General features: G+C 35.7%; 1 protein-coding gene across 14 annotated transcripts in view; it reads left to right on the top strand.

Moving 5' to 3' along the window:
- Positions 1-14,880, top strand: part of LOC110463560 (CLIP-associating protein 1-like) — a 143,213-nt gene that overhangs the window by 103,922 nt on the left and 24,411 nt on the right. For 8 of the 14 annotated variants that reach the window (XM_021518229.1, XM_021518237.1, XM_021518226.1 and 5 more), the window contains 12 exons: positions 2,530-2,619; positions 4,362-4,526; positions 4,838-4,897; positions 5,312-5,376; positions 5,718-5,741; positions 6,498-6,611; positions 8,039-8,092; positions 9,086-9,154; positions 11,413-11,516; positions 12,720-12,783; positions 13,212-13,375; positions 13,611-13,689. In XM_021518229.1, coding sequence (XP_021373904.1) covers positions 2,530-2,619; positions 4,362-4,526; positions 4,838-4,897; positions 5,312-5,376; positions 5,718-5,741; positions 6,498-6,611; positions 8,039-8,092; positions 9,086-9,154; positions 11,413-11,516; positions 12,720-12,783; positions 13,212-13,375; positions 13,611-13,689 — 1,052 coding nt within the window. The remainder of the gene's footprint in view (positions 1-2,529; positions 2,620-4,361; positions 4,527-4,837; positions 4,898-5,311; positions 5,377-5,717; positions 5,742-6,497; positions 6,612-8,038; positions 8,093-9,085; positions 9,155-11,412; positions 11,517-12,719; positions 12,784-13,211; positions 13,376-13,610; positions 13,690-14,880) is intronic. The other 6 variants (XM_021518228.1, XM_021518232.1, XM_021518233.1 and 3 more) reach the window with 6 other exon arrangements.

The following is a 14,880-nucleotide window of genomic DNA, read 5'->3' as shown; positions in this document are numbered from 1 at the left end:
TATGTGCTCGAAAATCAACAGACAAAGTTAGTGTAACCGGTGTTGTGTCCCATTGAGAAAAGCTTCAACTGAACAAGCTGTGACCGGGATGGCTTAGGTCGTCCGGTAATCTGTCCGATGTTGGTTGTTCACCCCATCACAACAAAGGTTCACAGATTATAACTCTACGGTGCTCCCGGATTATCTGAGTCTAACGCAGCTCACACATGCAGGGATTATGCACTTATTATAGACTGTAATGGCTAAGAAGTAGCAAGGATTGTAGGGGTAGTGTTGAGACAGCTAGGAGACCAATTGTGGTTTACTGATTCATTATAGACAGTTCATGTGTCAAAACAGTCCATAGAGCCAGGACCAAGGATTAAGTGTGGTCAGTGTTATGTCCAACTGGTGGTTATACTACAGACATGAATGATTTGTAAGGAATACACAGCTATAAAGGGAGGCCACCCAACACTGCCTGAATGTGTGGTGTGTTCAGGAGCTGAGTACTGATCACTAGGAATGTTGGAGTGGGGCCCTATACACTCTACTTATATCTGCTGTTGGGATTTATTGTCAGTGGTACCTGTGAAGCAGTCTCCAGGTTTCAGTGGAATATAGCACTGCATACATACTGTTGACAACATGGGATATACCAATTATCAGTTATACCAGTATTACTGATGCCATGCTGCTTAGCCAAATAATCCAATCAAATGGTCTGATATTACAACACATGTGATTGTTTATACCCGGTAGTATTCTGTTGAACTCTGGTACACTGATAATTTTCTGTCATACCGGACCTCTGTTTTCTTGGATTATTTTAAAAACAAACAGACATGCCTGCATATGGGAATCCATGCTTGATACAATATCGTATCAGAAAATTGGATTGTGAAGATGTAGCAGCGTACTGATTTGAGAACTGGGCTGGACACACGTGTTATGGTTGGCGTGTTAAAGCCTCCATACTTTGTGTATATACTGGAAGGTTTGGTGGCGGATTCCACCGATAGATTTCAGGATGACCATGAATGGTCTGTTGCGTTCAGGCAAAAAGTTCTTTGATAACCACACGATGGTAAACAAGGATCGCCACGTTCACTTTGCGATATTTCCATACGTGATGGAAATTCCTGGGAGGGGCGATGAGAATGACAATTATAGCGATCACGAGGAAGACGAAGGCTGGGATACGGAGGAGGAAATAATGAATTTAGAGGAAAATAACAATTACGATTATGGTAATTAGTCTATGGCATTTGTACCAAGTATGGTAATAGGAAGTAGTGATTGCTGGGGTAGTTAATGATTTGATATCTCTAGATAGGGCAGTCACTACAGGATGGTGGTATGTATAGGTAAAGGGTACTGATTCAAAGGTTATAATTGTGGACAAGTCTTCTTCTTCATAGAAGAGCTTCGATAATTATCCGTTGTATATAGAACACACTATAAAAAGTTTTTTGACACAGAATTACTTCCCTTGGCAAGGTATTCATCAACATTAGTAAAGTGAGGGAACCACAGTGGATTGGTTCCATATTCGACCTCCTGGAATTTTCTTAAGTTTATAGCTTTGTATTTTGTTTCCAGATACACAAGATGTGTTAATTAAGGAGTGCATATGGGAAAATGATGACTGAAACAAGTACTACATAAAAAGTGGCCATGGTTATAGTTAATTTTAACATGATGGTATTCGGCCCTAATTTAATACATAATCTATAGACAGTAATGTATATTAATACATTGTATAATGAATAATCTGCACATTGAATGTACAGGGTATACTGATAATTAACAGTTGTATAGTTATTTATTGAAGTAATGGTTTAACACTAGGTTGATGGTGTAAATATGAAATATCAGCTGGAGGCCAACAACAATAAGCTTAACATGATGTTCATGCCTGGTTCACTGAATTTGGTATTTCTGGTTTTCACTAGCATAGGTTTTGAGTCTGGTAATGATATTCTGGAAATAGAAGTCTGACTTTAACAACTGTATGGAGGAGAAGGGGTATTAATCAATATTTTGTTATTCAAGTCAATTTCTGACGGTTTTCAAGAGAGTGAAAAAAGCATTTGTAAAAAACTAAATATGTCAAATTACGAATGTAGCAGTCTTGTAGATTGCTGGAAGGACAGATTTAATGAATGGTAGAACAGATAACAAATATTATAAAGTATTGGGGTTGAAAGTGAAAGTTAGGTACCATTGTTTACCATTATATTACTAAGATTGAAACTTGCTTTTTTTGTTGATTTGTAAAAAAAAAAGTAATATTTGGTGTGGTTTGATCTAAATTATTTGATTACTTCAAATATACTTTAAAAAATTTGAAGTAATTTTACGGAAATTTATATAATGATGACAGAACAGTTTCATTTGACTTTGTAAATCATGTCATGATCATGCCTTCCTTGTGTAACCTACTGTAGTAGCTCCGTCCCCCCGACAGAGAGCCGTGCTTGCCGTAGTCCGTAGCATCACTGCCCTTATCTGTTACGTCATTTCTGGCAATGCTTGATCTTATTACAGCACGACAGAAAAGCTCCGCTTCGAGTGTGTTATCTCCTCCCGAACGAAGCAGAACCCGCGGACGAACTACAACCTCCTCGCAATCTCAACGTAAGTATCCCCCCCAGGACTCTGTCCCCTGGGGGCGGGGACCTTGCCCCAGAAGCTTGACAAGACTTTTGGTGTTTAGAATCTGAAACACTCTTTCCGCATGCCAATGAATGCAGACCTATTTGATGTTGTATTTGAAGTGTGTTGAATATCTCAACTTTTTATGATGCATGGTGTGACATGTGTCTACATAAACCGGGTTCTATGTGGAACAATGTCATAGATTTAATTAATAAAGAAGAAAAGTTGTACTTACAGTGAATATGAATAGTAGATATTACGGAAGGCTTTTCGCCTATTGAATGAGTAACCAGAGTGATGAGTAGAAGAAAATTTGATGCCCGAATGGTTGATATCTAATACTTGTAACTGTTTCACTATTTTCACTCCTGTGTAAAAAACCACTACCACCGTCACAATGAACCTCACACACAGTGAGGCACTCCACTTCTGTAAACCAGCACTACAATCACAGTGGATGTTTACATCACAGCATGCCTGATGTCCACTCACACCCACTACGCACCTCTAGAATGTGATTTCCCTCCATACCCCTCCCAGTGATCAAACCTTGTACTACCGTACTTGATTTCTATTTCCAAATTATTGTTCCTAGCATGTCTGTTGTTCACTTTGAAACAATGTGCATGATATCTGTTACACCTCCTGTGGTATAATTTCTCTAAAACACTTTTTAATTCCTATGTGATGTATACCTAAAGTGAAAGTAGAATATGTGTAATGTCTTATGTGTGTAAAGTGAAAGTAGGAACAACTCTGTTGTGTGTTGCTATCAACTATGTGGAACCTGTATTAGTTGCTAGTTACTGCATGCTACCAATACCTGTTGTGAAGACTTGATGTTCCCTACTGAACTAGCCAATGTAGAACTATAGCTAGATTTAGACATTAATGTCTTCTGATTTCACATTCATAAATGTTTATTTTACAGTGAATGATAACCTGAAGAATCAACCCCTGATGCAAATTTACTGCTGTCTTGTTTAAATTCCATTTTATATATCTTTTCATTGAAGAAGAAGTCAAAATAATGCCTCCAAATCAAGTAATTGTAATAATGTTGTATTAAATCAGGAAGAAATTAAGTTTGTGTTAAAACAGATACTTTATGAGTGAAGAATACTGAATAGAGTTAACTTGAATGGAAGTGTTCTAGGTCGGTACTAAAGCCTTTGCATTTCTATCCGTGATATTTGAGTGATTAAAGTCACAGAAAGCAGTGTCAGCTGACATGTGCCATGTAAATCGCCTTGAAAGTTGTACAAATTCCATTGTGATAAGTGGTGTGTTGTTATGCAAGCAAGCCACAGTCATGATCATTGTGTGAAGTAATGAAATGTACTTACACAGGTATTAAAAAAAAAGAGAATATGTTTGATTTGTTGATGAGAAAATCTTTTCTGCTATCAGTATATTGGACAAAGAGTTGAACTTTCCTATTTTCCTCTACCTTTTGGTGAGAATTTCATATATGCTATGACCAAAGGTAAAGATTAGTTTTCATAGTTGAGACATCAGAACATACTCATTCATATTAAATTTCACAGACCATTCAGCCAATACATTTATTATTATCTTAATGCATACTAGCTACGTAATTATTAAACATGTAATAATTTTTGTTCAAGGTACCTAATGTCACAATATCAGGAGCTAGTACAGTCTACCTAGTTGTATACTTGTGTACCACTATCTATACTGACATCCGTTTTGTGTTTCAGCCAACAGTCGTTCTGGATCCCCCTCGTCCCGTCTGAGTTACCTCACACATACAACGGGCCGGGCAGAGTCCACCATGACCCCTGGGCGTCCACGAAGGTCCGCGATGGTCCGGAGTCAAGGGGCAAGTCGAGAGGGAAGCCCCACCCGCATGAACTTACAGCCAGGTAATATTAATATTGTGAAGTCCAGCTGTTCATTAATGATTGGCCCTGGGTAGGTAGTTTTTCAGGTGTTATGTGTTCCAGAAAATATTTTAGATGTCCAATGTTAAAACATGAAAGGGCTATTTTAAAAGAGAACAGTTTGGTCAGTTACACAAGTTTATTCTGCCGTCTTGAAGATTATGCAGCTGGATGGAGCTGGCCAAGACCAATACTGACTGTTTCATTATTCAAATTTGTGTACTTAACTTAATTATTTCACCCTGTGGGTGATGTCCATTGAAGAAGTAATAAAGACTGTTCATGTATTACAGGTCGTGAGAGGAGGCTTAGCGGCAGTAAGTTGTCTACAACTAAAGCTGGCAAAGGAGGCAGTAAGTACAGACTAAAATTACGTTATGTCCATATTTGGTCATCTTATCAGATGATATGTTAAGAATATAGATGTAAAAAAATAGATACTTAAGTTATGAAAATGATTTCCTAAAAAAGATTTTTTTTTTAAATATCTGGTAATTACATGGATAGGAATTTATTTTTTAATTGAATCGAATAGTCAAAGTGAAATAGAAGGAAAATGAATACAACATAGCATCAACAAATAAGGAATAAATCTTGAGGTAATGCATTAACTCTTTCACCACTGTAGACCAAAATGGACTCATCCAGATCAATGCATGGTAGAGTCTACTAAAGTTACATAGGGGTGAAAGGGTTAAAACAATAAAATCTCAAAATCATAAACATGACATGAAGAAGACATTTCACGATTTGATTTGATGTAACAGATGTGATGGCCCAGAGGTTGCTTCGCCCAGGAGCAGAGCTGGAGGACGCCATGGCCGACGCCCTGGTAAGATTTCCATAACACACGCACAAACACACGGAGGAGTGTGTGAACACAAACACAGACACACAAGTTCTGTTGTCTTTGGCACACATCACAAGTCAACTCAGAATGTTTTTAAACCATAGAAGTGCACGTGTGAGATCTGGAAGTGATGTAATTAAGTTTACACCATTGTTTATAACTATTTTTTAAATAAAACGATCTCCACAGATATTTAAATGAAGTCATGCTCTTACAATATAGGGATGAAATCGTATTTTTAAAAGTAACATTCTGAATTCCAAAAAAAATTGATATGACGGAGAAAATTTTGATTGGACGAAACTGTTGTCTTGTTTTCTAAGTCGCCAAGGGGAGAGCACCCAAAGGTGAGATTTGTGTTATACCAGGGTTGCATGCATTATGTTGTCCAATTGGTTCATTTCATGTCTTTACTTGTTCAGAAATCAATTTTGCTTTCATCAGCTTGACCATGAAGTTAAAACAAATGGTGCATTAAAATATTTTTTTTAAATTATAAGATTCACAAATGTTCATTGGAAAATTCATCATAGAAAAAATATAATTGGATGTTGTAATGTTGATTTTTATGTGGTCATATAATTCCGTTGCTTGTTGTCATATACTGCTGATAAAGAGCGATCACCTTTTGATAATTTTTGCAAGTTTTTGTTATGTTTTATATTCTTTTATTGATGGTTATACCTTCTTTTTTTTTAAATTCTTTGTTCATTATAAATCACCAATTTTTATTTCCATGATTTTGCTTTCATTAAAGATGCAAATTATTTTACTTACAAATTTTAATCATTGTCATTCTGACATGGGTATTTTAATCAATGAATTCTGCATAGATGGGGGTTACAAGTTAAAATTGAACTCTTAAAAGAAAGGAAATATGAGTAAGTCGGGTGGCATATTCTTCACTTATACCCTGAGGTTTACAATGACCATTTCATTTTAGACTTGCAGAGGAATAATAATAAGAATGTTTAGACTTTGTAATTGGTAAAAGTGAAAGATTTTATAATGATTTTTTTGCAGTGCAATGCATTTTGTGTGTGGGTCCATCTACTCCTCATTTCTATAAGTCTAAACTGACATTCTGCCGTTTGTTTCCACAGCACATAGGTCCCATGCGGAGGCGTTATGACACGTACGACTCCGACGACGCGGCCAGTGAAACATCCAGTGTTTGCTCAGAGCGATCCTATAGCTCGCTGGGACGGACTTCCGAGGTAAGAATCACAGTTTCACAATGTTGTTCCGATGTGGCCCTTACAAGAGCGGTAGAAGGCCCCGTATGGAATTCACTGTCCTGTAAAACTCCCAGGAAATTACTGTTAACAACGCCCAAATCCTGTAGGTTCAGGACTGTGTTACATAATTGACACTAGATCTGGTCCTAAAGACTGATATAGATCACTTGCATCAGAAAATTTCGAGTTTTCAATTTCTTCGGAATGTTAATCATAAACGGGTATCGTGCAAAGTATTGATAGTTGCATTATTTATGAAATATGCATTTTTCAGGAGAAAAACATTTTCAGTCCAAATTTTTCAGTATTACTAGAATGTGTATACAACCTGCTGTAGATGTCGGTAAAATAAGGTCTTTGACATTTAATATTAAAAACACAAGTTTATATATATTAAGATCATTTTCATTGCTAGTCCAAACTTCATATATATCATTGTAAAAAAAACAATATTGAACTATATTATGTTTCTATATGATAATTATGTGGAAATCATTTTCCCATTTTATCAGTTTTAATACAAAATGTTTTTATTGAATATTTGTTATTGGAAGAGAAAAAAAGATTAATTTTAGCAAATTTTCTATTCATTGGTTTGTGAAACATTTCTTGCATGGTCGATTCGAAAGAACTTTCAGTTATATCAAACAATCTCTTTTCTCTGCCTGTTCTATTGTCTGATATATTCCGTTACCTGTCTAGTGAGTAGTTCTTTCTTACCAAGAAAATTGTGTCTGAGGATCAAACTTTTGCGTCTAAATTTATTTCTTCTTTATACCAGACTTTCTGTGGTCAACATTCTTAGTTGTGATATATAAATATTCTTCTTTGCTCTTCAAATTCTCATGCATGATGCCCTGTATTCCTTGTCATGATATCTCTGAACCCCAACGTCACGGCAACTGCAAAGTGAAAAAGGGAACAGAAGGTTTAGGGTGAAACTTCAGATTTCCAGTAGCATTCTCATTCCTTTTAGTCATTTTTAACTCACTATTGAGTTATCTACTAGCTTTATAGCATCTATTAATCTTCAATGAAAAGTTGTTTCCATAATTTGAAAAAAATATTGTGACTGAATTATAGACTAGACAACTCAGTTTTTCAGTAATAAGGGGGAAAAACAGGCAAGATAAAAGATTTTTTATGTTTCTTTTTTTTCTGCAATTTCCTTAGAGAGAAGAGATTATATTACACATTAGCGTGTTTTTTGTAGGAATAATTTTGATTACAAATTTTCAGTACTTAAGGAATATTGTACCACAGCACTACAGCTGTCTCCTGTTTAAGACTACACGAGTTATGTGCCCTTTGTAGCTGAGGAAGCAGGAGAGTGATTTCCCTTGGAACCATGATTGTTGATGTGTTGCTTACATGCTTTTTATTTTGTGCTGCTTATTACCATGAAGGCGTCATCCACTGAGTTTGACAAGTGGTACTATCGACTGCCGACACCCACACAGGTATAGGGCCGTGCCTGGACTCATGTTGTACTCTGTATTACCTCCCCTTAGTCCGTGTCTAGACAGACCATGTGATGAACCAGTCAGCCAGCTCCCCCTGTGAATAGCATTATCTGCCCATTTCAGACTCTAAAAAGACTTGTAAGATAGTGAAAATACTAATTATATCAGTCATATTTACTTACGAGATAACCGTAAGTCGTATTTATGCATGAAAGTTTTGCTGAAAATCTGAGAGAAAAAAATGGTTTTTATTTTAGTTGACTAGGGATGCAACATTGTTGAGAATAATTTTACAAGACAGTCATCACAACAAAAAGCAGCTTCTGCTATGATTTATTATCCGTTGGATTTTTGGGTCAAGGAGCCTAGATCTGACTGGTCCGCCGTATGCTACTGACTATTGTATTCTGGGTATATTCTGCAGTTTTTATGATTTTGTGTATAAGTTTTCGTAGTGTTCTAGCAGGGGAGGGCTCTGTGCCAATATGTTTATTTTTTGAAAGTGTGTGTTGTTTTTTTATACGTTTTGTTGCTGCAGTGCATCTTGGGAATGTTCTGATGCATTGTGGGATTGGCATTTTTTTTCTTTTTCAGTTGCTACCATTTATTTGCTCTGCCAAAAACTCATTACAGTGAATGATTGTCAGTGTCTGTGTTTCTGCTTAGAAATCAAAACTAGTGTAGGGAAATATAGTTAGGAAAATAAATAATTTAATTTTAAGCGTGTAAACAGTATATGTTGAGTTGCATTGTGTTTGTTTATACTGGGATATTGATGCTGTCAGTTCAGCTAAAATAATGACAGTTATTACTATTGAGATCAGTAAGAAGCTGAAATATCCCAGTATACGGGATACATCTGTACAATTTATTAAGTTTGGTGATGAAACACTAGAATCAATATTTAAGATAGAAACTGTAGAGTATGAAAAGTCATATTTAGTGTTTCTTTCTGTTCTGTCTCTGCTCCGTGTTGATTGGTCGATCTAGTCGACCAATAAGGATCAGGGTACTTGTAGTTCCTCCTCCACTCCCCCTCCCAACCTACTGGACATACAGGTAACCATTCTCTCATTAACGTGTTTGACCTTGTCAGTTGCTTTTATTGGTGATTCCATGCTGATGTGAGCTTATTTTGCACCAGTTTATTTTTTCATATGGCTGGGTAAGTTGTTGTGCTTACAGTAATACACGTTTGTTGGTTTAAACATTCCGACATTATTTTGCTCAGGTATTTCCCTTTGTTATTTTTATTACCTTATTCAAGTATTTGTTTCTTCAATCATTTTCATCTTTGTCATGAAGAGTAACACGCAGAGAATGGTTATGTTACAGTGTAGTATGGGAAAAAGAATTTCATAAAAAGTTTTTATCAATTTGAATTATTTCCAAAGTTGAGTTTGAAGTATAAATAATAAATTTGTGTTAAAAATAGGACATGATTTGATGTTTTAAGAGTTTTCGTTTAAGACCTCAGAACTCTATTATATCAGCTTTGAAATACATGGAGGTAAAATGTGAATTAATTGTTAAAATACGTAAATCCTTGAATTCATTATGATTAATATCACAAGTGTTATAATGTTACACAAAAATACTTTTATTTCACAATTTATTTATTTTTTTAATTGATATATCAATAGCCTAACGATGCTTGGTATAACTAGATTCTGGTCTTAAAATTTCAAGCCAACAATGACCCCTGTGATTTAATTTTCATACTTTGATCAATATACTGGAATCCTACTTAATCATGGTATTATTTTATATCATATAGATATAAGGTTGTGCAGACTTCCTTACTACAGTAGTGGCCTTCTGATCCATGTCAGACTTCAATACCGACATAGTTCGACATCATTCATCCATCATCGTTATAAGTTATTTTTTAAACTTCTTGCAAAATGTATGTTTCATGTATCATTTCGTATGATTGATAATGATGTCATCTATCAACTCTGTTGTCATGCGTATGTTGTTACCTTGTTTATTAGTTGTATCAATCATCTATGAATATTTTATCATAAATCATGTAGTTATTTTAAAGAAATCGTTTGTGACAAATTAATTTTATTTCTTTATAATCATCTCCTGTCAAGACATGTTATTGTTATGTTGTGTCTTGTTTAGTTTCTAATTAAGTTTGCAAACATCGAGCTTAAATGTAAGTAATGTCTGTTATCACAAAGCCATCAATACCATTTCGTGGTGCATGTTCCAAGTTATGATTTAAAACCTGAGATATTTTGATCATACTTGATAAAGTTATGGGTTTTAGTCAAAACTCTGTGTTGAATGACAGAATTTTTTGATTTTTTTCGTTCTCATTCTTGGGTCATTATCATTGGCCATTTGTACTATATTATTGCCCATTAGAAAATAAAAGGTAAAAAGATAGTACATGTACTTAATGTGTACAGGGAAATTCTTGCCCGTGGTGAAATATTCACCCAAATCTGGTGAAGTCCCATTTTGCCCAGTGTACTAGTGTGCATTGTATATATGGTATAAAAATATTCATGATGGTGAATTGACCAACATTACGATTGTCAAATAAAAGCAAATAATTACTTTCATGACCATTTCCTGCTGCTATACATTGTCTTTTTGTCAGTAGTGAACCATACAATGTCATTGAAATTTTGTATCATTGAGATTCGTTCTGATCAAAACATGGTTGTGTTGTTATAATTCATGGCTTACTGTCATTAGATTTTCCCCTCAGTGTATGGTCAACCATGATCTATGTAGTTGGTTTAGCAAACCAGAACTTTATCATGTTCTACTTCGAGTATAATCAGCAAATGAGAAATTCTGTGTATAATTGTGATATTATCAATATCCCACACGTGTTCCTGTTGATCATGCTGTCATTTACATGACTATTATGGTATTTAGTATATGTATACTGTGTTGAGTACTGCATGTAAAAGTCTATAAGTATTTTTTCTCCATTATGCATGTTGGTTACAATTGATTACAGCAAATATGTTTACATACAGAGTTGTCTCCCCTATATCAAGAAAAATAATTTTTACGGCCAGCTTGTCTGGGATGCTTTAATGAATGAAATATGGTAATGGTCTGTGTAATGGATACAAATCTGTTTGAATTGATGGAAATAAAAAATAATTTACATATCAATTGATGTAAGAGCAAGTAAATCAGGAAAATCAGTCAAATTTGATGAAATTTCACATCTGAGATTGGTAGAACTGAATGGAAATAATTGTGATTGAAAGACATGAGGTTTTAAATGTTATTTTAATGTGTGAGTTTTAAATGTTATTTTAATGTGTGAATTTTATGTTTTTCAGGACACAGCTGAAATCATTACCCTCATAGGAAGTGGTTCCTACACTGACAGGAAGGAAGGTCTCATAGCTCTACAGCATCTCCTGAGGGCACACCGATATCTAAAGTAGGTCATGACTACTGTCACAGGAATCTAATGTAGGTCACAACTACTGTCACATTTATCTCATAGCTCTACAGCATCTCCTTAGGGCACACCGATATCTAAAGTAGGTCATGACTACTGTCACAGGAATCTAATGTAGGTCACGACTACTGTCACATTTATCTCATAGCTCTACAGCATCTCCTGAGGGCACACCGATATCTTAAGTAGGTCATGACTACTGTCACATTTATCTAATGTAGGTCATGACTACTGTCACATTTATCTAATGTAGGTCACGACTACTGTCACATTTATCTAATGTAGGTCACGACTGCTGTCACATTTATCTAATGTAGGTCACGACTGCTGTCACATTTATCTAATGTAGGTCACAACTGCTGTCACATTTATCTAATGTAGGTCACAACTGCTGTCACATTTATCTAATGTAGGTCACAACTGCTGTCACATTTATCTAATGTAGGTCACAACTGCTGTCACATTTATCTAATGTAGGTCACAACTGCTGTCACATTTATCTAATGTAGGTCACAACTGCTGTCACATTTATCTAATGTAGGTCACAACTGCTGTCACATTTATCTAATGTAGGTCACAACTGCTGTCACATTTATCTAATGTAGGTCACAACTGCTGTCACATTTATCTAATGTAGGTCACAACTGCTGTCACATTTATCTAATGTAGGTCACAACTACTGTCACATTTATCTAATGTAGGTCACAACTACTGTCACATTTATCTAATAGCTCTACAAGACCTACGGAGGCTGTACCAATGTCTTCAGTCAATCATGACTTCGTCACAAGAAACAGGAATCTAATTCAGGTCTCTCTGGCTACCCTCAGATTTATTTCATACCTCTGAAGCACCTCCTGAAGGTGTACCAATATCTAAAGTAGGCCATGGTGGCTTCAACCTATACCTTCTCATAGGTTATATAGTTTTTGTCATCTCAGTCGGTCTTGACATCTCTCGGGTCACAAAGCACGTACATTCATTCAGAAGTATATGTACAGACACATTTTAAAGATAGTTAGTTACTTATTGAAATAGGAATGGTACCGTAAGTTGTGATTACCTGTAGCTGTAGAAAATACAATATGCAAGATCAGTCCAAGAAAGAAAAAAAAGCTTATGAATATGAAGTTAATTACGGTAATTCAAGACAAAATTAATCTTTTAATCCTTCTTTTGTAGTCGTGTGGAGCTAAGAAAAGTGACAGAAGTGTTTGCCCGGATGTTCCATGATCCTCACAGCAAAGTAAGTAGGAATCACATGACCGTCTGCCTTATCTCACCTGATGTAATGTAGACCAGCTCATTTGAAAGACTTGCTTATGTCAACAACAGGACTTGTTATTACTACATTTGACACCTACTTGGTCGAAATAATAGGAGCAAGATGGTGGCTAAAATCATTCCTTTTGTATTGATCTCCTTATTGCAGGAAGTCACAGGAAGCATCTCCCATTGTCATCGAAATACCCCCCCCCCCCCGGGCCTTGTTGATATTACACATTAACAAACAAATCGTAGCCCTTCTAACGTACACAATGTATTCAAACATATTTTTTCCAAGAATTGTTGACAAAACCCTGTGGTCACACTCATCTATATCCATACAGTGATTTTTTTAAGCTATATGATTACTGGAACTAATATGTACGCTACCCTTATTCTATCTTGTAGGTGCTGAGTCTATTTTTAGACACTCTAGTAGATCTGATGAATGTACATTCTCGTGACCTGACGGACCAGCTGTACATGATAATGACACGCCTCCTCATGAAGACCGGCGCAGACATGCTCGGCTCCGTCCAGGCCAAAGTTGTCCGGGCACTCGAGGGAGTCAGGTACATCTTCTTCTACTCACTGATCACATGACCAGTCAACAACGATCGCCTGTACTGGACTCTGGTTCAGACTGGTCATTCAGGGGTCGGTCTAAACAGAATTATGTTAGACACAGGAATTAAGAACTGCTTTCAAATTCATAATGTCTAGAGATTTTTTTTTCTCAAAAGTAAGAAATTTTGTTGCTTTTCTGAAATTACATGGTGTTCAGTTTAAAAAATATTTTACTTTCAGGGAAAACTTTCCATGTGATCAACAGTTCAGCATTTTAACGAAGCTACTTATCGATCAAACTCAGTCTCCTAACCTCAAGGTGAGTCCACTACCACAGAACGGTCATCATACAAAGGAACAATGTCAATTTCTGTTACACTTGTTTGTACATATATTTGGAATGTTTACAGGTAGCCAAAAGTGGCCCATTGCAGAGGTGCCAACCAACTCATTATACTTGTGGAGTGAATTCAGTTTTATCACTATAAATATACACTGTTTCATTTCTTTTTTAGATACATACTATAGTTATAAATCTGTTTATTTACCTGAATACTATAGTTATGAATCTGTATATTTTCCTGGAATAATTGAAAAAAAAATTACAAATTATATAAAGACATTCATCAGAATATATCTTAAAAGTTTCAAAAATCCTAAACATCCTCCTGGAGGTCCTTTACAAACCTTTGTAAGAAAGGGAATTTGCCAATGTCTTTGCATGACTCCACTTACAAATTCATAAAGGTTGGTATCTCTGCTGTTACATGGAATGTGTATATAATGGCCAAGTAGCTGAACAGTGCATACAATTTCAGTGTATTCAAGTACCAGCATTAAATAATTGTTATTTACATTTACTGCATCAGGATATCTTCATGTTGTACAGTTATATGTTTGTTATAGCTACTTTTGATGAGCTTTGTAGAAATATGATACAGGGCCTGTTCATCCCCAAGCTCTCTGGAGTCTGGACCTTGCACAAAGATGGTTATGGGCGGAAAGTTTGTCAGATTCATCATAAGTTCATCGTGAAATGTCAACCTTTGTTTCTTGACGAAATGACATATTTTTTCTATATCCATCAGTCTAAATTGATTCTTGCAAAGATATTTCAGTGTCTTTTCTTGTCCTGTAATGTAGCAAACCTTTGCTGTTTCCTTTTAAAATTTGTTTTCCAAATTGCAATTTCGGTGTCAGTAATGTAAAATGAAAAGAAAGGAGAAAATTACATTTAGAATTTAGCATCCCGAATCTGCCTTATATTCGAATACCCTTTGAGTAATCTACAATTAGATATAAATAGTTTTAGTGGGATCGTTTAAGCTTACATCAATTTTCCTCATTTTCTAAAATTGCTGAACCTGATCATAAAAACCTGGATTGTTTTCAAAAGTCTTGTCGTACGAGCGCCTGCTAATGATCAAATTGAATAATTTGTACAGACACGTACGTGGCTTTTATGATCGGGTGACGCAGTGTCAGGTTTGATTTTACATGCTATTGACGA

The sequence above is a fragment of the Mizuhopecten yessoensis genome, unplaced genomic scaffold (assembly GCF_002113885.1).
Source record: "Mizuhopecten yessoensis strain PY_sf001 unplaced genomic scaffold, ASM211388v2 scaffold10917, whole genome shotgun sequence".
NCBI lineage: Eukaryota > Metazoa > Mollusca > Bivalvia > Pectinida > Pectinidae > Mizuhopecten > Mizuhopecten yessoensis.
The sequence above is the reverse complement of the archived record's forward strand: the minus strand, read 5'-3'. Positions and strand labels throughout refer to the sequence as shown.